The 27,237-nt window shown below is 38.6% G+C and overlaps 1 protein-coding gene across 1 annotated transcript in view; it reads right to left on the reverse strand.

The window, feature by feature from the left end:
• Positions 1-1,915: 1,915 nt before the first annotated feature.
• Positions 1,916-27,237, reverse strand: part of LOC124128376 — a 34,605-nt gene continuing 9,283 nt past the window's right edge. The window contains exons 7-11 of the mRNA XM_048393931.1: positions 26,245-26,797; positions 8,937-11,237; positions 3,608-8,837; positions 2,973-3,057; positions 1,916-2,324 (exon numbers count right to left, since the gene is read on the reverse strand). Of these exons, the coding sequence (XP_048249888.1) occupies positions 2,979-3,057; positions 3,608-8,837; positions 8,937-11,237; positions 26,245-26,797 (8,163 nt within the window). The 3' untranslated portion in view covers positions 1,916-2,324; positions 2,973-2,978. The remainder of the gene's footprint in view (positions 2,325-2,972; positions 3,058-3,607; positions 8,838-8,936; positions 11,238-26,244; positions 26,798-27,237) is intronic.

The following is a 27,237-nucleotide window of genomic DNA, read 5'->3' on the forward strand; positions in this document are numbered from 1 at the left end:
ACAAAATATGTATTTGTTTTCAAATATTTACATATTTATTTACATTTAATAAACTAATTTGCAGTTCTTGTCAAACATTAAGACATCTTTTTAAACTAACCTAAACAAAATATATATTTCTTGTCAGCATCTATTGGCATGTACATAAACAAAATATTTATTGTCAAAAATATAAATATAAATATAAATATAAATTTATATATATATATATATATATATATATATATATATATATATATATATATATATATATATATATATATATATATATATATATATATATATAAAAGAGTCTGTCAAACATTTTAAAATCTTTTTGCATTTACGTAAAGAAAATGTTATTTTATTGCCAAACAGTTTAACATCTGAATGCAAACAAACAACAAAACACAAACAAAATGTGTGTTTGTTGTCAAATATGTAATACCTGTTTACACTTCTGGAAACAAAATGTGTATTTTTTGTCAAACAGTTTAGTATTTTAGTAAACTTACTTAAACAATAGTGTATTTATTGTCAGCGGTTGGAAATTTGTTTGCATTTACATAAACAAAATAGTTTTTGTCAAATAAGAGTATATGACATATGTCATGTGATAAAAGAGCTTGTTGTCAAACATTTATTAAAACCATTTACATTTAAAAATACAGAAGATTTGATTTTGACATCTATTTACACTTACATAAACAAAATGTGTATTTGTTGTCAAACATAACAAGTTATTTACATTTAGCTAAAGACATTATGCATTTGTTGTCAAACATATATAAATCAACTACATCTACACAAAGAAAATCATGACTTGTATTTGTATAAAAATGTATTTGTCAAATATGTAATATCTATTTACACTTACATAAACAAAATTAATATCGTTTTAAACTAAAAGACGCATTATGTGCATTTCTTGTCATCTGTTAGAAATCTACTTGCATTTACATAAACAAAATATTTGTTGTCAAACATTTACATGTCTATGTACATTTACAAAGGAAAAAAGAATTTGTTGTCAAACATCAATATATCTATTTGCTTTTACACAAAGAAAAGCATCCTTGATTGCCACACAGATTAACATCTATTTACACTTTCATCAACAAAATCTGTAATTGTTGTCAAACATATAACATCTATTCACAATTACATAAATAAAATCTGTAATTGTTGTCAAACATATAACATCTATTTACAATACATACACAAAATCTGTAATTGTTGTCAAACATATAACATCTATTTACACTTTCATAAACAAAATCTGTAATTGTTGTCAAACATATAACATCTATTTACAATTACATAAACAAAATCTGTAATTGTTGTCAAACATATAACATCAATTTACAATTACATAAACATAATCTGTAATTGTTGTCAAACATATAACATCTATTTACAATTACATAAACAAAATGTTTATTTGTTGTTAAAAATATTTTATCTAATAACACTTTCAGGAAAAAAATGTGTGTTTGTTGTAAAACATTTCATTATCTGTGTACACCAACATTAAAAATTAATGCTGTTAATTTTTTTTTTTACATTTACACAAGCAAATTTGTATTTGTTGCGAATCATTTAATTATCTATTTACACTCACATAAACAAAATGCATATTTGTTATCAAACATTTCAATATCAATTTACACATACATCAACAACAATTGTATTTGTTGTCAATCATTTAAATATCTATTTAGACTTACATCAACAACAATTGTATTTGTTAAGTAAGGATAAGAATTTATGGATGATAAACATCTTTATTACAATCAAGAGCGCATTTCGGTGTAGGTTCTAACACAGTTATGAAACAAGTGATATACAGAATGTGGTCGACAAGTATATATACAAGTAGGAGGCAATATATATACTTGTCAACCACCCTCTGTATATCACTTGCTTCATAACGGTGTTAGAACCTACACCGAAACGTCGCTCTTAATTGTAATAAAGAAGTTGTTCATCCATAAATTCTTATCCTTACTCAGTACTCCCAACTTCTAAATGCCTATCAAAGAAGAAATTGTATTTGTTGTCAATCATTTAAATATCTATTTACACTTACTTCAACATTAATTGTATTTGTTGTCAAACATTTAAATATCTATTTACACTTATAATTACCAAAAATGGTGAACTGGCCATGGAAACAACATTTTCTCATACATGAACACATTTGCACTGTGCACTGTGTCTTCTACATACAGACGGAATCAGGGCAGGGCAGGCGGCATGGGTTCCCTGAAAGTCTCCAGATCTTAGAAGTATCACCTGACTTGGCACTTGTCTAGGGTCACCTGGGTCAGAATGACCTCCACCACCTGAAACAAAACAATGTACAATTTGAAAATTCAAATCGTTTCATCGATTTTCCAGAAAGCAGGTATGTATGATGTATTGTAAAATGGGATGTTTATGAAGCCAAGCAATCAAAGGTGAGGTGAAATGGGGTTTGACGTCGCGTCCAAGATTATTGCACTTATATAGCGTCGTGTTTGTATGTGAGGCTGCTTGTACTAGTCCGGACTGATGCCGATTTATAGTGCTAGCTCACTGACATTCCATGCCGCAGTTTAACATGAATACCCCACTCAGACACAGTATACTGACTCCGAGCCGACCAGTCCTTGTTTTAACCCATTAATGCCGAGTGCCAGATAGGATAAAAACAAGTACCATCTTTTAACGTTTGTTGGAATGACGCGGCCGGGATCGAACCCCGGACCTTCTGCTCTCCGGACCGACGCTCTACCACTAGACCTCAGGGGCGGTCCCAAACTATCCAAAGTTTCTAGGATTAGTCTACATGTGGCAGGAGAGTGAACTTCAGATACGTACGAACAATCCACCAAATGGGGGCATGACATGCCAAGTTCATTATTCGGTAAGCTGATTCACTGAAGCACTGCCGTATGCTGGGCTACCCCTGGTGACTACCTCTCCTGTAAAAAGCAGAAAGACCACCATACCCGTAGTTATTCCTTCGACACCTTCTGTGGAGGGACCTCTGCTGCCTGGGATGTGTCCTTCCCCCTTTTCCGTGAACTTCCATGACTAGGAAATGATATGGAATGTGAAGTACACACGATGATGTCATGCTAGTCATTTTGGTTATTCAAATAGTGTAATAAAGCCCATAGATATTTAACTCAATAACATTTTTTATAAGAAGTATTTAAGATATGTCAGGTTTTTACCTCAAGTCGACATTACAAAAGCATGTGCAAACCCGCACACACGTATCTTTCTTTCTTTATTCGGGGGCACGGGTGGCTCAGTCGTCTAAGGCGCCACGATTCGCTGTGCAGATTTGCGTCCTTTGAGCACGCCAGAAACCTATGTTTGTGGGTTCGAATCCTGGTTCGCCCCGATTATGTTTCTAGGTTTGTCAGCACCATACCCGTGCTCGTGGGTTTCACCAAAGTGGTAAACGTCTGAGACCTGCATCACTTCGGGCTTTCCTCCCACATTAAGCTGACACGCCGCGATATAACTGGAATACTGTTGAAAGCGGCGTTAAACCAAACTCACTCACTCACTCACTCTTACCTTATTCACAAGTTTACAAATACAACCTTTACTTAGAGACCTACAAGCTACTCACCTCTTAAGGAACATGTCGGCTACTCCTCCTCCTCTGCTTACCGCCAGGGGTGTTTTCCCATCACCATCTTCGGCGTCAGGGTCAGCTCCAGCCGCCAACAGCCTCGATACGACATCTTCAAACCCACCCCTGCATGCGTAATGTAAAGGTGTTGTGCCATTATCAGAAACAGGGGATGCTGAGACGCCCCCATTGAGTAATAATGCCACTGTATCGTAATGTCCGTGTATACAAGCCACGTGTAGAGGCGTGTCTCCAGAGGATGTCTTTGATTCAGAGAGGGCACCTGATCTCATGAGAGTTTCTACGCAGGTGGCATGGCCTCTATAGCAGGCTATATGCAGGGCAGTTGGTTGTAATGTTCTGTGTTCGTTCTCACTTTGTGACAACTCTTCAATGCTTGGTCTATTGATGACCTTTAACTCAGCGTCAGTGAATATGTGATTAATATCAACATTGTATTTGATCAAAAGTTGCAATGTTCCGAGGTAATTGTGTTTACACGCACAATAAAGGCAGTAGTTCAAGTTAGTAACATATTTCTCGTGGACAGAGTCGTCCGTTGGTTGTATGCTTTCTATCTGCACCTCAACCAATAACCTTTGAAGCAGTAACTCCAAAATTGACTCGCAGTCTCGATCACAGGCCAGCATAACCGGAGATACACCTTGATGATTCAAATCTGAAGCATCACTGTCAATATTCAGTAAAGTCTTCACTACATCAGTACGACCTTCACGACATGCATGATGAAGAGCTAAATCACCCTGTTGGTTACACTGTACATCTCTTGCTCCCCATTTAGCCAGGAGAATGATGCTATCAACTTTACCATGTATGGCTGCCATATGCAAGGGAGTATCTAGATTGTTGTCCCGTGCATTTATATCTGATCCTGCTTTCAGCAAAACTTCAACAACATCTGCATTCCCGGACATACATGCCAGATGAAGTACTGTCTGGCCCAGGTGAGTCCTGGCGCCTAGGACCACAATATCTACATGTCCTGTCTGACAGGCTACATGGAGCGGCGTCATGTTGTTGTCATTAGTGATATATGGTGGAGAGCCTTCCTTCAAAAAGAGTTCTACTATAGCTGCACTTCCTTTTAAGCATGCATTAAACAGAGGTGTTTCTCCCAGTTCATTTGTAGCTTGACAGCTGTATCCTCGTCTCATCAACGTCTTTACAGTAACGAGACTCTTGGTCTCTGCGGCATGGTGGAGAGGTGTATTGCCTTCAGAGTCTGGGCAAATCGTTTCGCCCATCAACAACTTTGTAAAGTCTTCTCTGCCCATTCTGATAATAAAGTGTTGAAGCCCCTCCTCAGACAGATCGGACTGGGTGAAGTGCCAGTACTCAGTCATCATGTACAGGATCATGGCATGATATCCACGATTGACTGCCTCATGGAGAGGTGTTCTTCCTTCATAATTTCGTGTGGCAATCACTGCTTCATTGTGATTTATCAGTCTTAACAAGGACAGATTACCTTCTGTGCATATGATGTGGAGAGGTGTGTTTCCACGTTTATCTTTCGCTAAGATATTAGCTCTTGCGTTTAGTAATGTCACGACTATGTTCGCATCACCAACATAGCAAGCAATGTGCAGAGCTGTTTGATCAAAGTTGTTGGCTAAGTTAACATCAGCACCCTTCTCCAGAAGTAAACATAGATGTTCAAACTTTCGTTCATGCGCTACAGTGTGCAATGGAGTATTGTTATTTCTGTCTCGTGATGTTACAACTGTCTTTAAAAGATCCCTGTTGACTACTGCATCAGTCATAGCTTTGAGACAAGACAATGTACCACGACAAGCTACGTGCACTGGCGCCTCCCCAAGGGTATTTCGTAAATTCAACCAAGCTCCAGCTATGACAAGCAGTTGTACAATTTCATCTGAATCCTCCAAGCAGGAAATGTGAAGAGCAGAATTCCCATCACTTTCCACCTCGGAAAACACAATCTCAGAATTGTAGAGTAGCTGTATTTTTTTGTCACGGCATATGTGGTGAAGAGACATCATGCTGATTCTAGGTCGACTGTTGGACAAAGCATAATAGGGATCATACAAACAGGTCACTCCATAGTGTTTATTTGCAATCGCAATGTCAAGTGAAGTTAAGCCTTTCAAGTTCTTTTCATTGATGCTCAACCCCTTCTTAATCAGGACGGTAGCTGTATCAAAGTATCCGTGTGCACATGCCACATGAAGAACTGTGTCACCTGAATTGTCTTTAGAATGAACATTGGCACCTTTCTCAATCAAATGCTTTACTGTTTCGATATTATCCATTTTACAGGCTATGTGAAGAAGCGATTCCCCATGTTCTGTAATTTCTCTTAGATCAAACCCTAATTCAAGAACTTTGTCCAATGAGGTTTGATCAATGCCTTCAGATTCACACACCACTTGCAGTATACTCCATCCACGATCGTCTCTTTGTTGAATATTACAACCTTTTCCCTCTAGAATAGTCAGAAGTTCAGTGTGGTTTGAAATGATTGAAGTCTTAATTAGATGAAACATGTTCTTGGGTGGCATTAAAAACTGATCAAAGAATTCCATCAGACTTTTTAGTATCTCCACATAGCCTCTTGAACAGACTGATTCGAGCAAAAGGAGCATATTTGAAGATTCCTTCAGATAAGACTTGCATTTGTCTATCAGTACTTTGACTATTCCAAGGTGGCCCCATAAAACTGCATGATGAAGGGGAAGTTTACCATTGACATTTCCTTGCAGTGGATCAGCTCCACATGAAAGTAATACTTTCACAACACTTTCATGGCCCTGAGCAGAAGCTCGATGTAATGGAGTATTGCCTCGATGCCCCGTTACGTTTACATTAGCTCCAGCCCTCAGTAAGAGTTTGACACAATTGATATGTCCGCTTTCACAAGCACAAACTAGTGGTGTAGCATTATTCTCAGAAACTACTCCATCATCTGCAAATGCCTTTAGCAACACAGCAGCAATGTCTGTAAACCCATCTCTGCATGCAAAGTGTAGGGGGGTTACATGATGTTTATCACACACATTTACATCTGCTTTGTTTCGTATCAAAATCTCCACGATTTCTAAATTATTTTCAGCACATGCAAGATGGAGAGGGGTCTGTTTATCAATGTCAGTCATATTTATATCGGCTCCATGTGCTAAAAGGATGTCCATGATTTCCACACTACCGCTCTCCGCAGCCTTATGTACAGCATACTCCAGTTTGTTATTGGAAGCTGATACATTCGCTCCTCTTCTACACAGTACATCAACACATTCGATATAACCCCTATCACAAGCAATGTGTAGTAGGGTATTTCCAGCAGAATCTTTTTCTTGAAACTCGCAAGAAAAGTTACAAAGAACTACAAACAGAGACTTCTGCTTCTCTGTCATTGAAACAAGCGTATTGCCTTTGTTATCTTTCGCATACATTGACATCTTGTTTTGAAGCAATATTTCAACAGCTTGATTATGTTTTTTTCTACACGCAACATGGAGAAGCGATTCTCCATTTATATTTGAAAAACAAAGTACACGGTGAAGAGACACTGCTCCCCCTCGTCCAAGCACATGCTTTGTTTTAAGTGAGATATGCTGTATAAACAACTGAAGTAAATCCACTTCACCAGAGAGACATGCACAATGAAGTACTGAGTTACCCTCGATGTCTATCTTTGTTATGTCTGCGCCGTGCGATAGCACCAGTTTCACAACGGCAACGTGTCCATGTCGACTTGCAGCAAATAAAGGCGTCTCCATCTGTTTGTTAGTTCCATGTACACTTTGACCTTTTTCAATCAATAATTTTACTATGTTGTCATCTCCTAGTTCACATGCTAGATGAAGAGAGGAATTTCTCTTACCATCGTAGGCATTCACGTTAACATCCCATTTAAGTAACAATTCTACAAGCACAACGTTCCTCACTTTGAATGCTGCAATCAAACATCTGCCACTGTGGCAGGATCCACATGACAACAAAACATTACAAACCTGCACCTGTCCATGTTCACATGCATGGAATACCAACTGATCACTTGAATCATGAACATGTGGGACATCGTGCAACATTTGAAACACAGTGAAGTGTTTGTTTTGAACAGCTTCTACCATCATTTTCAACAACTGATTGTCTAAAAATGACCTCAATGCATGACCTCTTGTCAGAAAGTATACACAATGTGCATCACCCTTGGCAACAGCTTTTTGAAGTAGTGCATAATGTAATGTGTCTTGAAAATTAGTCACTTTTAGTGTAATTAACAGGTTTTTTATTATTTCACAATTACAAATTGAAGTCAAAAGCTTGACCAGCACCATCTTGTCTTGATATTGCTTAAGAGTCGAGAGCATATTTGAAACTGAAGAAATTTCACATATGTTCATTTTCAAACATTTCTGAAGAATAGTGTTACAACTAATGGCATATGGCTTGTTTCTTTCTGTTGAGATGTTTACAAAATCCATAATAGTTTTCTTCAAAACAAGCGCTGTAAGTGTAGAATCACATTTTCCCACGGCCATCACAATGTCTTGCTCAAACAATTTGACAATATCAATATGACCATTCTCACAGGCCAGTGAGAGAGATGTGTCGCCATGCCTATTAGTAGCAGTTACATCAGCGCCTTTCTCTATCAACAGTCTGACAATATCAATATGACCATTCTTACAGGCACAATGTAGAGGTGTGTAACCAGCTTTAGCAGCAGCAGATACATCAGCGCCTTTCTCTATCAACAGTCTGACAATATCAATATGACCATTCTCACAGGCCCAATGTAGAGGTGTGTAACCACCATCAGCAGCAGCAGATACATCAGCGCCTTTCTCTATCAACAGTCTGACAATATCAATATGACCATACTTACAGGCCAAATGTAGAGGGGTGCCATCATAACCAACAGCAGCAGCAGATACATCAGCGCCTTTCTCTATCAACAGTCTGACAATATCAATATGATCATTCTCAAAGGCACAATGTAGAGGTGTGTAACCACTTTTAGTAGCAGCAGTTACATCAGCGCCTTTCTCTATCAAAAGTCTGACAATATCAATATGACCATTCTTACAGGCACAATGTAGAGGTGTGTAACCAGCTTTAGCAGCAGCAGATACATCAGCGCCTTTCTCTATCAACGGTCTGACAATATCAATATGACCATTCTCACAGGCCAAATGTAGAGGTGTGTAACCATCATCATCAGCAGCAGATACATCAGCGCCTTTCTCTATCAACAGTCTGACAATTTCAATATGACCATTCTCGAAGGCACAATATTGAGGTGTATAACCAACAGGTGTAGCAGCAGATACATCAGCACCTTTCTCTATCAACAGTCTGACAATATCAATATGACCATTCTCACAGGCCCAAATTAGAGGTGTGCCATGATACCCATCAAGAGCAGTTACATCAGCGCCTTTCTCTATCAACAGTCTGACAATATCAATATGACCATACTTACAGGCCAAATGTAGAGGTGTGTAACCATCATCATTATCAGCATCAGCAGCAGATACATCAGCGCCTTTCTCTATCAACAGTCTGACAATATCAATATGCCCATTCATAACGGCCCAATGTAGAGGTGTGTAACCAATATCATCATTAGCAGCAGCATATACATCAGCGCATTTCTCTATCAACAGTCTGACAATATCAATATGACCATTCTTACAGGCACAATGTAGAAGTGTGTCACCATAAAAAGCAGCATTTACATCAGCGCCTTTCTCTATCAACAGTCTGACAATATCAATATGACCATCCTCACAGGCACAATGTAGAGGTGTGTAAACATCAGCAGCAGCAGCAGCAGATACATCAGCGCCTTTCTCTATCAACAGTCTGACAATATCAATATGACCATTCTTACAGGCACATTGTAGAGGTGTGTAACAAGCAGCATCAGATACATCAGCGCCTTTCTCTATCAACAGTCTGACAATATCAATATGACCATTCTTACAGGCACAATGTAGAGGTGTGCAACCATCTTTAGCAGCAGCAGTTACATCAGCGCCTTTCTCTATCAATAGTCTGACAATATCAATATGACCATTCTCACAAGCCACAAATAATGGTGTGTGTTTGACATCATTGCCTCTCATTGAAAATATCAAATATCTGGAATTCTCAAAACGACAATTCATACGGGATGTATTATTACAAACTGATCTGTTTAAATCGTAACGTAACAAAATTTTCACAAGTTCTGTGTATCCCCCCCTGCATGCTGCATGTAACGGTGTATTATAACTATCATGCGGTAGCGGGTATGACGTGGCATTTAACACTAATATAGCAATATCAAGGTATCCCTTCTGGCAAATAATATCAAAAGGTGTGAAGGCTTGGTAGTTAAGCAAAGTAACATCTACATTTGTTTTGAGCAGGACCTCAACAACCTTCAGTTTTCTCTCCTCACATGCCAGGTGGAGGGGTGTGTTTCCATCTATATTCCTGGCTGACGTATCACACTCACTGATGAGTAACGCTACAGCATCTGTATGTCCTCCTTTGCAGGCTAAATGCAGGAGGGAGTTATTGTTACAATCTACAAGATTCATGGCAGCATGGTGGTCAATGAGACACTGCAGCACAGCTGTGTGTCCTCCAGATGTGGCAGCTGCAGCTGGTGTTGATCCTGGAGGAACTGGACCCTCTCTCCCATCAAACTCGTCAGGAAGCTGGGCATTGATGTCACATCCCAACTCAAGAAGACATTTGACAATATCTGTGTGGCCATAGTAGGAGGAGAGGTGTAAGGGTGGCAAGAAGTGAGTTGCCAGAGCTTGTGTCTTTATCCCACAGCTATGAATACCTTGCACTACTTGCATCTTTGGCTTCAAGGACAGTACATCCTTGAGATCCATGTCTTCTAGGAGAAGCTGAAGTACGTCTAAATTACCACTCACGCAGCAGTAGATCAAACACTCTTCTTTTACGTCCTCCAGGATATACATCGACAATACTTTGTATAATTCAGCATTTCTACCAAAACACAACCAGTTGAGGAAGTTTCCGCCATGTTTGATATCAGGTGACGCAAATAGTTCTGTCATACTACCTGTCTGCATATATTGCTTGATCAGCCTGGCCACTTGAACACAAAGTGCATGCTTTCCAGTTGCTTGGTGCGACAAAGTTAAAGCAAAATTATGCTTCATTATCTCCTGAGCAAATCGTTGTGCAAGACCCTTCTGTCTTGCCCTATCTAAGCTGAGGGTAAATACAAGCTCTTCATCCATAGAAGCATCCGTATGATGAAGTTTTACATGCAGGTATATGAACTCAAGATCTACTTTCGCCATGTATTCAACAGAAGTGTCTGTGAGTATATCTTTAATGTGAGATAGCGTTTCCTCTTGCCTAAATTGAACAACATCATCTTCAATTTTAAGGAGAGTGGTATTTAAGGCACGTAGACATGTTTTTGCCTGCACTGGACTCAGCTCCTCAACTCCAGACAACTGACAAGACCATGTGATGTGTGACTGTAAAGATTCACTGACTTCGGTCAAGTCTGACAAATGCAGTCGTCCTTTCTCCATACAAAGCAGTGTAAGAGCTGTGAAATGCAGCCTTTCATTTCGATATATCGCTTCACATTGTGCCAGTGCTGCAAAGAAAAAGTGTCAGTCTGGGCATAATAAAAGTACAATACACTCCCATTTAAAATAAATACCATAATCATAATGTCACACTAATGAGTAACCAGTTTATCACGGTTTGTAAGTGTATTGTAGAGTGAGTGAGTGAGTTTTGTTTAAGGCCACTTTGATATTTCAGGCAGTAGTATAGGTAATAGGGGTTCTGGACCACTTCCACTGGAGACGGATTCATATACCTATACTGCTACTACAGAGGGAATTTTTTATGTGCAAATGACTATGTGATTCAATGATAGTCATGAGATTAATTTAAATTGGCTCTAGCTCACCAATACCTGGGGCCAATCATTGCTTCTATTAGTATAAAAATGATGATGCGAAAGTCGTTTTAAAAGAAATATCAATATTAATTAATAATGAATAAAATTTACTATGGCCCACGAGGATATTGGAAAGGTGTAGGAGCAATAAAAAAATTAGCAACCGCGGCTAAGGTATCTAAAGATGTGGCCAAGGATTGGTTAAAGAAACAAGCGATGTGGCAAATATACTTACCGGCACCACGTTATATACCGAGGAAGAAGTTTGATATTTTTACAACGAATGAAGTTCATCAGGCTGACCTATTGTTTCTTCCCCACGATAAGGTAAAACGCAAAACGTATGAATACGCTTTAACAGTAGTGGATGTGGCTAGTCGATACAAAGAGCCTGAGCCATTAACCTCGAAAGATTCAACAGAAGTAGCTAATGCACTGAGCCGCATATATAAACGCGGACCACTAAAATGGCCTAAGCTATTTCAAGTAGATCCCGGTCGCGAGTTTATGGGATCGATAACAAAACTGTTAACAAAGCACAATGTCGAAATCAGGCGTGGTGAAAGAGAGGCCCATCGCAGTCAAGCTATCGTCGAAAGATTTAACAGGACATTAGCGGAACGTTTGTTTGGCTATCAGTATGGGATCGAAATGAAATCGGAACGATTGAGATCAACCGAATGGGTGACACGATTATCAGCCGTTGTATCAGCGCTGAATAATGAAGTAACGAGATTAATAGGGAAGAAACCATCCGACGCGATTAAAATGAAATCCGTGACTTCCGAATCTTCAGCACCGAGGAGAGGCAAAGAACGAAAACTTCCGGATAGAGTAAGGGTAAGATATTTATACCAGGCAGGTGAACTCGATGGAGGCCTACGTTGTGCAACCGATCCCATATGGTCTCTTAAGACGTATAACATTAGTCGATTGGTTACGAAAGAAGGAGAGCCTAGTCTTTATTATCTTCAAGATGGACCTGGTAGGGCATTTGTACGAGAAGAGTTGTTCATAGTTCCCGACGGTACGGTATTACCACCATAACCATAAGCATAGGTAGTTACACCATCATTATCAATCCATCTCTTTGTATCTAAGGGGGATAATGATGTCTTGTTCATTCTTAATCCATATATCCTGTGATTGTAACTTCTTAAAGAGTTCATCTCGTGTTTGAACGTTCTACAGTTGAATAATGATTCTTTACACTGTTCCTGTTTGATATGCTTTTTTACAACATACTTCTTAACACCCTTAGCTTTTCTTATCTCCCAATTATCGGACTTCTTTATAGAATACATCTTAGGTCTTCATCCGACATACTCCGCTATAGGGGTCCCAGCACATTCATCCTTCATCTTACCTAAAACCTTTTTCTTTACAACGCTGTGCAGTGGATTATCTTAAGGGTAATCGCTCGTGTCGTACATATCTATTTTTTCTGCCATATCTTTATACACATCCTCGGTTTGTACTTCCATCAACAAAGAATCTGTGTCGGTATATAACACCTCGCATCTATCGCCGTATTGCTTCTTAAGTTCGTTGTAATAAAAGTCATATATTAAGTGTTTTGAAAAGTCGAGAATACTCACACCGACGTACACCGGTCTGTTGAATTTTATATTACTCTTCTGCATATGCAACGCGGCTAAGTCGTTATCGAATATCTTGCTTCTGTTAAAAGCCGGACTGGCTATAAGTTTCCTGAGTCTTTCTTCCTCATTAGATCTGACTAATTTAACATCAACACGCTTCCTTAGATTCTCCATAGTTTTACCAAATACTGAGTTATTCATGAGCTTATACAGATTCTTTTCGAAATCGCTGGTACCTATCTTTCTTAAATCTGTGTTCAACCTTATATAGGGCTCCATCCAAGGGCTTTGATCAAACTTTAGAACTCTATGTATTTTCTTTAGTTTCATACCTAACGATAGATACAACTGGAGATTTCTGTAGTGAACTATATATTTTGTCTTATCCATCAAGTTTGGTACGAGTTTTTCTACATTAGCTAACCTACTATTACCCATCAAGGAGCGTTGATATTCCGACATCCAATCTTTATTAACCATTTATCTTTCGGGAGCTAGGGGATAACTGTTATGATCTTTATGTAACGAACTTGGATATTTCAAGTCAACTTCTAGTATGTATCCTTTATTCACATCATTATTATGGATATTATGGATATCATTCACTTCGATATCATTGACCCACTCAAAACCACCCGTGGGTAAAGGTTGACTCATAGCCCATCCGTACAAATTGTTGGCGTCGAGATATGATATGTGAGTGTCGCGGTTTACTCGGATCATATCCTTCCACTAATTTATTATTAGCCTTAGAATACCTTTTAGCTGCCATCAATATACCACCTCTTAATCCTTTCTCAATAAACAAGTGCATATCGTAATCTGTGAGTAGTTTTAGTTCTACGCCGGTCTTCCGGGACTGGAATAGTACCATGCCGGGTCCAAGCCGTATTGTTTTAAACATGTCTTTCTAAATATCTCGAATATATCGGCGAGTAACAGTACATTGGTTTTTAAGTACAGATCGTGATAATCGCCTAAATTCTTACAACCTAATTTATCCCAGACCGTCAGAGCGTGTTCATAATCGGCATCTGTTATTTTATATTCTGTTAAGTTACTATAGAATGATTCGAGGGGTGGTAATTCAGTTTCTTCGAATCTAGACCAATCATCCATATATTCGTAAGGATATACACCTTTTCTCAGCAACAAATGACGAGTTATCTTATCGGTATATTGATTTGTTATCGCAAAGTCATCGGGACTGTTTTGCATTAGCTAAATTGTCCAGGGAAGATAACAGAAACTGTACGGAGTCTAAGCCCATTACTTTGCTTTATTCTAGATTTCCCATCCTTGTCCCTATAATGTATAGGTTTAGTCAACGAGAACGATATGTATTTTTCCATATTATTAGGAATTCACGTTAAACCGCCGTCGGTCTTTGAGATAGCTTGCATAATGAGATGTGAATCGTATCCCCTAAGGTTGTGAAACACAACGGGGATTTTGTTTGAGAATTCATTTGTAGTTTCAAGTTACACTCGTTATGCGCGGCTCCCCGATAATTACCCGTGACGTGGCAATGATCTCTTACGGAATCCCCATCCAGGGGTTTATTACAAACGTGACAACTCGTTGTATTATGGGCCCTCCAATCATCCCTCCTCATACACATGGGTTTCTTACACGATAATTTTTCCCTGATTATTCTCTCTTCATTTTGTAGATATTCTAGGAACTTTCCCGCTGCATCGAGACCTCTGTAAATCACGGGCGGGTTTGTTTTCCCATCATACCTTACAACTATATATCCAAACTCACAAGGAATATGTTCTTGAGTTTTGTACATAAAACTACTATCTTGAGTATTATGGTTGGTATTTTCTATGGGTTTGATAAGCGCTTCGAAGTCGGCGTAAATTACGTACGGTACTGGCATTTGATTACAATAATGTTCAAATTTTAATATATTTTTTCCCTCTTTAGGCATATCGATCCTGATAGCGGTCTGTCCAACACCTCTACAGTCTTCTTTATGCGCTTCTAGTAGATCTTGTCTGCTGTACCCATGTAGGCATCTTTCGCAGAAATATTTCTTTCCCTTATATTTAGTTTGATCGTATAATAGCCTGTTTAAACTCTTTATCCACGTATAATGATATTTTCAATCTTTTTCGATCAGAAATGAATTGATTCTGGGGATATGTTCCGGAGCGGAGCTTATCCTGTGTACAACAATTCCTTTAGAATGTCCGAAAACATTTGTAGCTAAATTATTTTGCTTTTCCACCTTATCAATTTGTGATATTGGTGTAGGTTCGTCTATACCATCGAAGTTGAGTCCATCGTTTTGGGGATAGCTAGAAGGTCTATCCGGATGCTTGTCTACGGGGAACAATGCAGATCTTATCATCATTCTTAAACAGTCATCGGATTTATTTTTTACGTTAATTATGGCTTTTTTCTTCTTATAATACGGGGGTAAATCTATATAAGATCCACCTTTGAAGGGCATATAATTTGCTATATCTAAATATAAACTATCGATTTTATCCACACCCCAACCCGAACCTCTATTAGTCCAGCGTTCTAAAGTTTCCTGTATTCTCTGAATTGATGTATCTAATGATGCGTTTATAGTATCGGATTCGGTTATAACTTCTTGATTGCTACGGAAATATGGTTCCGTATATTCGGTGCTATCGTCTGTGTTACTTTTACTCAATAACATTTTAATCGTCAGCTGGTATTTTATACTATGTAAATCATCTAACTCCTCGTTAATTTTACTCGATATGATGGGCTTAATATCGTTAACATCCATGTTGGAATTAATATCCATCTTCCAACCTCTTAGATATTTACCAACGCCGGCGGATATGGGTACAAATATTAATTCTTGTTGTTTATTCTCAACATCATCATTATGTTCAACATCATTATTATCTAGTAAAGCGATCAATTCAGCTCTTCTCATTCGAGAATAACCTCTCAGCCCACTGTTTCTCGCTTGAGCTTTGAGTTCTCTAACAGTCTGGGGTTTGTTGTATTCCAAACCGAGTAAGGTAATCAATTCAGCTTTTCCATTCGAGAATATCCATGTAGGCCACTTTGCTTTGCCATAGCCTTCAACTCTCTGACAAAAACCATTGTGGTTGAATGGTATATGCAAAATGAGACAAATGTCTAATTGGTTGTTTTCATATATCTAAATACGTATTCTCCCCAACCTATTCCTCTCATTGATGTAATCTCTCTTCCTAGCATAAATAATCTGGTTCCTGACCCTATCAGCACCGTGTTCCTTACATAAACAATAACGACCTTTGACCCCTATCCCGCATACAGAACATGTATAGTTTATGTTTCTGCGCCTGATGTAATAATTGTGTATGCCGCAGTAAATATCAACACAGCGTCGGTAACATAGAGTCGTCTTACCCATGAGTGTAAATATGCAGTTATTCATGGTTATACATCTATCATATCATTTGTCTAAATGCAAATCACGTCTACACTATTGAGATATTGATTAGGCAGTCAGCCAACGCTATTTATAGATTAGCTAACTAGGTCATGGGTTTATGTGTAGCCACAGCTGTCACTCTGACTTATGCGTAATTGTATAGCTGAAAATCAATAGAGCAGTTAATCCCATAATCACAAATGTGACCTCGCGGTTCTTTTGAGCCTCTGACAGTGTATAAAACTGACTCATTGTTGGTCTCGGTATTGGGTCGAGTTTTTTCCAATAAACGAGGAAGTATTCGTGCATGGCAGGTTCGACATCCTTAAACGTTTGAATTGAATGTCCTTCCTTACGCATTTCTTCATGAATAAAATCTAATCTCTTCATTCTCTGCCGCGTATATTGTGACTGGGCTGCTTGGAGTTGTTCTAAAGCATTTTTATGTCGTTTACGTTCCTCTTCAACTTCTTTAGCGTTTGATTCCCTCATACTAGAAAATATAAAATTACTCCCCGAAAAAGCTAAAGCATTAACAATAGCTCCATCGACCATCATCGCAATTGTTGCCATGGTTTATATGAATATAATATATTCAAATGTTTAATTACTTCATTATGTCTTCCGGGATAAGCCCTTGTTTGATGAGCATATCCTTCATTGCCATAGCCAATCCAATATCCAGAACCATCATTGGTATATCATAACTATTAAAATCTAGCTTGGGAGGTGTGGCTTTAGTAATCATTTTAGCTATACGGGCATAGCCAATGGCCAAGCCGGTGACCACCGCTGAATGATACGTTGCGTTTACCAACATTTTACCGTCTGTAACTGGAGTAGTCATGCTTCTTATAGCATTATATGGGGGCTCACCTCTAATTGAACTTGTTGTTGCATCGGGGGTGACGTTTTCTCTTCTCCGGTCTTATAAAAGAACCATACAGCCGCTATACCAGCAACTCCTACTAGTGCCCATGTTTTAATCGGATTAATATTTGAATTATTTATTAATTTCGCTTTCCTCGCCAGTCCTCCCTTTCTTCCTGCGGCTATTTTCAAAGGATTCTTTGTCACTCTGGCTTGTTTTTGTGTTTGTGGTGCATTCACATGTGGTGGTTCCTCATTCACTCGTTGTTCCGCAATCTGTTGTGGTTGTGCAGTTATTTCCTCGTTCACAATCTGTGGTTTCTGTTGAGTCTCCATTATTATTAAGTGGGCACGTATGTTTAAATTGACAATACCTGAACGGAGCTAAGAACATTCCGTATCTATGATAAAACTCACAGCTCACTGAGCTTATAGCGTGTTCGATGAATGGGTCTTTCTCTAGAGATTCGCATAAATACATGCGATGTTCTGCCGGGATAGGAAGAAACGTACTAGCTACGACTGTGTATAGTTGTAACATAGCCGATCCTATCGTTTTAGTCATGGTAGCTCCCAGTCTAGACTCGTAACGCGCGTACAGTTTTTTAATTTCTTCGTCGGTCATGTTATCAATTTTTTCGATGGTATAATTTTCTCCCAAATATTGGGAACATTTTCCACCGGCTACCAAAGCCGCGAGTCTTTCTCTATGTTTATCTAAAGATTTATCTAAAGATTTATCAACATGTTGATGTGTATGTTGATCTGCATCAGATTCTTTGAGCATTTGTTCGATGAGTTCATCGCACTCCATAATGTAATACCTAAGGAGATATTTAGGTCTAACATAATATAATATGACATATCCAATACATCCCGTAATAATGAACTGTTGCGAAAGAATGATGATTTCGAACCACATTTTATGTCATATTAACCGCTAATGTTCAATTTGCTATAATTTTGCCACATTTTGCTATAATTTTGCTACATTTTTGCTACATTTTGCTAAGCAATTGCATAAGCAGCTGTTTGATCGGTTTTTAATACGAGTTTACAGTGCTTCGTTGCCGCTAACAGTTTTCTGACTTTATCTCGTTCGGGCTTGGTATAAATAACATCATTTTCGCGTAAACATTCCTCGAATGAATCTCGATCTTTGCAATGAAAGAGTGCTACCCATTTGGTCTGCTCTCTGAGATCTTTCAGGACTGAGTTGTATTTTTGAGTAAGTACCCAAACGCTATGTTGGGTATGCCATCCGGAGAATGCTAAATACGAAAGCATATCTTTCTTTTTTGTGAGTTCTTTACTCGCACTGGAATCGTCTATTACGAAAAGGGTTGATTCTCCTTTGTAGTTTTCATGACATACTCGGAGGCAGTCTTGTAAACGATCGCCCGGATCGACTCTGTGTACCCCGTTGTCATTCATTACCCAATCTCTCGATAGGTATGTTTTATTAACGCTTATAGTCGGGCACAGAATAATAATATGATCGAAAACGTCCCGATAATGACTTTCTAAAATATCAAGAATAAAAGCTGTTTTTCCGCAGCCCGTTTGCCCGCATATGATAGCGCAGTGCAGATCTTTAGGTAAAAGATTATTAATAGATTGCTTGCAAGAATCGTCCATTCTGTATATTAAGTTGCGCATCCATAATCACGTACAAATATATGTTTAATTTACCAGCCGATTTCTGGAGCTTCGTTATCTGTATGGTGACACCCTCGCTAGCATTTTCTATTCTCCTCCCACTGCCGTGTAGTTGGTCATCGTCCGTGGTTCGCATGTCTAGCCATAGCGCGTACTTCATGGTGAGGTATTCACCCATCGATACACTCCCGAGAGACAGATCTTTCACGACCGCGATAACTTCCGGGGAACGTTTTATAGAAGGAAGTTTTTTAATCTCATCCCACTGGTGATACGCTAGCATTCCTTGACTATATAGTTGATTAGGAACGCCCTCGATAGTCAATTCTACTTTTGTAATCTTGGGATTGTAGAACTTCTCGGTATCTCTTGCAAACGCATCGGAGGGGTCCTCGAACAACATTAAAATACCCTTCAACGACCTCGTGGGAACGTTTAGATTGATATTCCACATCGTATCTTTTTTGTCCGTTGTGATCTTTCGGTGTCGCAGCACGCGATCGTACAAAATGGCTAAACTTCCTGTATAATGGTTACGAATTTGTCTGGCTAATTCAGGATCCGTTATCATATCGTACTCCAGCGAGATATTGTCAATGGAATAGCTAGCATCTTCACCAGCTCTGATTACTCTACCATAGTCATTAAAAGTGAGTTCGTATTCTAACCTATCGCCTAGGGATGCTTGATAAAAGGGCATGTGGGAATCTAGTAATTCAAAGTCTAGGGAAACATAGAATCGGTTACCTAATCCGTCGGCAACGGCCTTATCTTTTTCGTTGGTATCAACACCATTTTCAGCACCTACGCGCAGTTTCAATGTGTTCTAATTACAAATACCTTTGTACTGTAAGTTTTCCTGCTCTTTATCCGTTCTCCAGAGATCCATGTAGCAATAGTATACATCGCTATCGTCAATACTCAAAACCTCATTACCGCTAACTTTAATCGCGATTTTCTTAACGATAGCACATCCTAGTTCTGAATGGGCTCCCTGTTAACGTCGGTAGAAGTCAAAATAATCGTAAATGCTAGTCGGACAGTTCCGGAACTAACACATCGTGTGCGCCGAGATTAGGAAAGCGAACCAGAAGCGTTTGATTCTGATCGATGGTACTAGGGTTATTAGTTATAGTTACAGACTGACGAATTGCTTTGACCCCTTATGGATCTCGAAGTCTACGTTGTGGGTTTAACTTGCGTCCGTATTGTTAAGACATTGTTATATTGAAAACATGTACCCTATGTTTAATATAAAAATGACTGATTTTGATCTAGATACCTTTGATGACTTTGATAACCAGAATCCAATCGAAGATACTGATGAAACCAGCTTTACAAATCTTAACGATGAACTTTTACAATCAACCGTCAATGATGAACTTTTGAAACTGTCCGTCAATGATTATTACGATACCTTTAAAGATGATAGTCCTATTGTTCATGACTATTCAAAGTTTACGATAGATAGAAAAGGAATATTGCGACTGCGTGGCGATCCGGATATTGATCTTATGCATTCTCGTACTCGTAAGCCCCTAGTCTTGTCTACGATAGCCACTAAACACGGTATCAGCACTGTTCGTGATAAATTAGGTTTTGTAGACTACTTACGACTTTCCGCAAAGACTACTAAGGTTCTTAGGACTGTGCGGGAAGAACTCAGTAACACAGATAATTTGGAAGCTTCCTCGAAGGTGGCCTCGGACGGATTCGGAGAAATCTTAGATACCTATTACGATAATTCAACGTTACAGGTACCATCCTCGGAGTTTAGTATTAGGGAATTACGAGGTCTTGACAAGGCAATGCGAACAATGCGGGGAGAACTCATGAATAATACGGCCAAGATATCCGAAATCGACAAGCATATAGCTTACGAGAAAACAAAACTTGAACAGGCAGGCGATGAGTTCAGTAGACGCCGCGTAGCGGAAAGATTACGTTACTTAGAAGACGAAAGATCGGCCCGCATCGAAGCAGGTTCATGTAATAGAGAGGCACTTTGTTCGCAAATCAGTCAAATTCGAGAAACTATCGATCAAGTCCTCAACGATGACACTACACTGGCCGATAAAATTAAAACATTGTTTTTTAGCCTCAATATACGGTGACACTTGTGCGTTAGTTGATGTTTGTGCGATAGTTGGTGTTTGTGGCTTGACTATTCCCTTTTCGCCTGTGATTGTTTGCGTTATTAATTCAACGTTAATATCTGAATTTATACCTGGTTTTTGTTTATCGGTAGCGATAACAATTTTATTATTATAGCCTATCACTTGACCGATCTTAAGTTCCATATTACTCGGAGACATGTATAGTCCCGGTGCATAAACGTAGTCTACTTTGGATTAAGCGTACTGTAATACATCTTGAAAACGCTTTATAGACGATGGTATGTCAACTGGTGAATTAATGGCGTGCTCCACGTTTGCGACAAACTGTTTTTGCGCATCGAACGCCGTCCCAGTACCGATAATGGACGTTCGTGTTTATATATTGTGCTCCGAGAATTGCCCATACATAAGTTCTCATCGATTCATTCAATCTTACAAATCCTGGGTTAGTAAAATTATTTTCCGTTTTATCATTAAGAAATTAATTCCAAGCGTCATCGTTCAATTGTACAAATGTTTTAACAATATAAATAGACCCACTCTTAAAACTCATAATATCCCCTCTCCAATCGTTACTATAAAGTTCCCAGCCTTTATACCAATGACTGGTTTTATGCCAATGATCATATATTCTTGTGTAAAGTTTGCTGGTACTCCTCAACTTATTAAAATTAACATGAAGTTTATTAAGTTCTTTATATACATAATCGCTTTCTTCTTTGACGGTTATTTTTTCCTCTGTGTAAGGAACACCTAGACCATGGTTTGCTCCTTTAATGCGCCAATCTTTACTCGTAGAAACATTAAATTCCTGACAAATACGCTCATACGCGGACCTATCATAATTATTATTTGTGGAATTCCACGCTCTATCCTGCGGTAATGGAGCATAAATTTCTTTAAGTATACGTCTAATCTGATAATACACGTGAAATAATAAAACAGACTTATTCAGCATATATCCTGGGGCATTAACGGATACGCCACATCCCATTGTGGCACACCATATGGCAAAGTTTAACTGATTCTGCCAAAATTGCATCGGATTGTGAAACCAATCGTGCACCATTGTATCGTTAGTTGCCGTGACCCTGTACTTTTCAAAGATATCGGGTAATTTAACGAAAAAATCTTTACCATAGGAATTTACCATAATAATATTAATAATGTGTCTTGATTTCATATTTAAGTTATGATATAGTATCATTGTATATTTAATATGTATGTAACACTCCCGGGAATAACAAATGGTCAGTCTATTGAACTGCTTCATACTATCGATAACTCGGATGGACAACTCGAAGTAGCTTTATGCATTGTAACGTATTACCCACGGTGGACCAATATAAATGCTGCGAGGGGTTATAATAATGAGACAGAAATAAATGGTGAAAAATACATTATACCTGATGGGTATTACAGCGTATGCTCACTCAATGATGAATTTTTTAACCCTAATGGAGTTGGTCTAACACAAAATGAGTCGAATGGGTTACTGATTTTAAACGCTGGAAAAAAGGATGTAAAGCTTTACGAGAACTTAGCATACACACTTGGATGGAGAGGAGAAATAACAGTACTCAAGACATCAGATCAGGGACTCGATTTACCTGATTTAGTTCCCTATAAAGAGTTGTGCATCCATCTTGATCAGATCAGTACGACGGATAATATTCAACAAGAAAGTCCTTCAACTCTACTCAGATGTGTTCCAGTTAAAGATGAAAAATACAATAGTGGTAGAACGGAACCTTTCTCAACATTACAATATAAAAAATTAAAGCGGGGTATTATTTCAGACCTCAAAATTTCTATATTAGATGTAAAACACCAACCAGTACATATAGGATACTTAAGTGTAACACTCCATATTATAAATAATGGTTGATTCCATATTTAAGTTATGATATAGTATCATTGTATATTTGATATGTATGTTACACTCCTGGGAATAACAAATGGTCAGTCTATTCAACGGCTTCGTACTATCGATAACTCGGATGGACAACTCGAAGTAGCTCTATGCTATGTAACATATTACCCATGGTGGACCAATATAAATGCTGCAAAAGATAATAATAGGATAATTCTATTATCTCCATTTGGTACTAGCAAATCCATTACTATACCTGATGGGTATTACAGCGTAAGCTCACTCAATGTTGAAATTTTTAAGCCTAATGGAATTAGTCTCACACAAATGAGGCGACTGGGACAGTGAAATTCGACAATGAAGAAACAAATATAGTTTTTTTGGACCCATCAGCTACACTTGGATTTATACGCTTAATTGGCACAGATCAGGAGGTTAAATTACCCGATTTAGTTCCCTATAAAGAGTTGTGTATCCATCTTGATCAAATCAGTACGACGGATAATATTCAACTAGAAAGTCCTTCAACTCTGCTCAGATCTGTTCCAGTGAAAAATGAAAAATATAATAGCGGTAGAACGGAATCTTTCTCGTCATTACAATATAAAAAAATTAAAACGTGGTATTATTTCAGACCTCAAAATTTCTGTATTAGATGTAAAACACCAACCAGTACATATAGGATACTTAAGTGTAACACTCCACATTAAAAATAATGGTTGATGCATCAGGCCCTGGAACGCTCAGACAATGTAATACAATTGCGCTTTCCGATCTCTGAGACACAGAAGGATTCGATAAACTCTGTACCAATGGTAAGTTATACGCTTTACACTTACACGATAATGTATACAAGTGGGAAGAGTCACATTCACGGGTATTCTAGAAGATTTAAGCGATGTTGACGTTAGTAGACTCCTTAAAAACACTTCGTACAATATTATTCGCAACGACGATAATAAATGGACTATGGTCGAAGCAAACATCGAGTGGCTACTGAATATCGTCATTACCCCACCTTATGTGATGATAGGTAAGGGACATAATTTAACTAAGATAATAAATAGTGGCATCGTACTCGCGGCTTATATCCCATCAAAACGAAAAAGTGTGTTAGTCACTTTTCTGCCAGAAAACCCAGGTCATATGTTATATAGTCGTCCGGCCTTAAAAAATGTTAGTTTAAATTTGGTTACTGAATTTGATGATATTAAAGTTAACCTGAGTGCAATACCTAATACTTCTACGCTTATTATTGAAGTCTTGTTCGGAGATGCACCGGTAGATGCCTTCGAAATATTACCAGGTCTATCGATTAAATGGCTCAAGAAACACCAACGTCAACGTTGCAGTATTATTCATATCGTAGCATCGCCCGTTGCAACCCTCGAGGGGGTCCTAATTATTAAAAGTGGTAGTATTTCTCTTACTAAGATATTCTTGCCGTATAATATACATTTGATAAGATTGATGTATACTCTCAAAACATTTAAGCAAGACCAATTAAAGACTATTAGATGACCGTAATATACACTAAGAGTTTATATCCGGCGCTCGATGAAGCAATTGAAAAGATGGAAACTGTTGATGGATTTGGATTACATCAAATAAGCGACATAAAACATCGAATAGAGAAGGATAGGGAGTTGAGACTAGGATTGTATAAAAAGTATCGCAGAGCCGTGAATGCTCTGGACGGAGTTGACACCGTGCTTGTAACAGCTGGCATGGGACTCGGTGTAGCGGGTGTCGGTTTACTATCAACTATAATCGCCGCGCCTATTGTGCTCAGCATGGAAATAGCTGCTGGAGTCTCGGGACTGGCAGGAATAGCGATAAAATTCATTTCTTGTAGGTTACAAAAGAAAGCATTTAAACACGATAGTATTCGGATACTTGCCGAAGCAAAGTTGAACAGCATTGAGGATCATATTTCGTCAGCAATGGTCGATTGTAAGATATCCGAGGATGAGTTTCGTTTAGTTCTGTCGGAACTCACCAAATACAACGCAATGAGCAGGAGATTCGATCAAAATCTCATAAGACCAGTGGTATTAGCGAAGACGAGAAAAAAAAATTCATGGAAAAGGGGAGGCAACAAGCGCGTCAGTTATTCCGTGCCAAAACCAAAGAACTGGTTGGAGATTAAAAATAGATTGCTTACTAACATTAAATCACATTTAGACAAATGCTTACATACATATATATAATTATGGAAATCGAAACAGCTATTAAATGGAGAGAATTACCACAAGGTTTTTATTATATCAGTGATGTCAAACCAACCAAATATGGTTATCAATTGTTTCTTATCAATTTACAAGAAGAGTGCAGTTATATAGTCTGGTCTCATAGTAAATGAACGAAGAACTTAATAAAAATGTTGAATATCGCTTTATCGATAAAAATAATGAAGAATATTTTTACTACTATTTAGGCTCATCTAAAGCAATGATTGGCCCCAGGTATGGTGAGCTAGACCCAATTTAACTTAATCTCATGACTATCGTTGAATCGCATCATCATTTTTGCATAAAAAATGCCATCTGTAGTAGCAGTATAGGTATATAAATCCGGCTCCAGTGGAAGTGGTCCAGAACCCCTATTACCTATACTACTCAGGCCATATTCCACTTTTTGTGGGAGGAAAACCCGAAATGATGCAGATGTTCACTACTTTGGTGAAACTCTCGAGCACGGGTTTACTGCTGACCTAAAAACATAATCAGAGCGAATCGACAATTATAGGTTTCTTGCGTGGCAAGGAAACGCATACCTGCATATAATAGTGAATTTCTGTGCCTCAGACGACTGGGCCAACCCTGCCCCCGTAATGTAGGAGGAAGCCCAAAATGATGCGGGATATTCATATGTGTCTGCGTGAAACCGTCATGCACTATCATGATGCTGACAGATCAAACATATCACATGCCAATATCGGATTCAAAGCAATCCATTTTCAGGTTTTATGTTAAGAGTAACTGAATCCATGTAACTATGAAAACCAACTTGGTAGTGGTGTACAGTCCAACAGGACACTGGTGTTAGGTTTTCCCAATGCCACCCAAGTAACTATGGAAACCTACCTGGCAGTGGTGTACAGTCCAACAGGAAACTGGTGTTAGGTTTTCCCAATGCCACCCAAGTAAATGTGAAATCCTACCTGGTAGTGGTGTACAGTCCAACAGGACACTGGTGTTAGGTTTTTCCAGTGCCGAATGCTCATCACATTCCTCATCTGAGACATGTTCTGTACTGGCATCCATCATCTCTTCCTCTTCTGTGATTGTCTCTTTACAGTCATCTGCATGTTTCCTGTCAGATCCTGATTTTCCAGATTCCTCATCCTCAGATTGACCCTCAGCTAGATCCGCCTGAGCATTACCTGGTCTATGATCACAAGGCAGAGCAGCATCTGTCATGACCTCTGTGGAGTTGATAGCTTCAGTGGTAATCTGCAATGCTTCATCAGTTGGTACAGTCAGGTCTTCCTGTTCACACCCCTGTGAGTGATTAATATGTCTTTCTGAAGAGATGTCCACCATATCGACAGGTTTGGCTCCATCCATACCCTCAATAGCGACGTCCTCCATGGTTGCGGTCTGCACTACTTCCGCTGCTGACACGAGCCTCTGTTTGACATAGTGCCTGTACACAGCCACGTGGCAAGTTCTCATGATGCCAGGAGGGATTCCTGCAACAAGGGCTTCTGCAGCCTGCATGATTCAAGCAGAAGCGTCGGCATGACATTGTAGACATGATGTTACATCACATGTATTACTTATCAGTTGTTGTTGTTCATTTACATTTCTATCATATTTGAGATGGAAGAATGAGTGGAAACGTTTTTTTCGTAGGAACTTGAAATATTTACTTGCTCTCAAGTACTAATGAAAAGAATGTTGTCATGACATAAACTTTTCATCAGCAGTGTGACATACGTCACTGTGTCAGTGATATAAACACTGTAGATTGGTGCTTGCATTACCTGCAAAAACAGTTCAAGGCCCATCCCAAACACTAAATGCCCTAAAGGTTTCCCACCAGGTACAGGTATCATGAACGTTTGACCACAACACCTTTTATCCCTTTTGCTGAAGTATGTGATACAACTTAGTCTTTATCACTTGGAATTTAGCCAAATACACTCAATGCT

The sequence above is a fragment of the Haliotis rufescens genome, unplaced genomic scaffold, assembly GCF_023055435.1.
Source record: "Haliotis rufescens isolate VD_foot unplaced genomic scaffold, xgHalRufe1.0.p SCAF_122, whole genome shotgun sequence".
In the NCBI taxonomy this organism is placed as follows: Eukaryota; Metazoa; Mollusca; class Gastropoda; order Lepetellida; family Haliotidae; genus Haliotis; species Haliotis rufescens.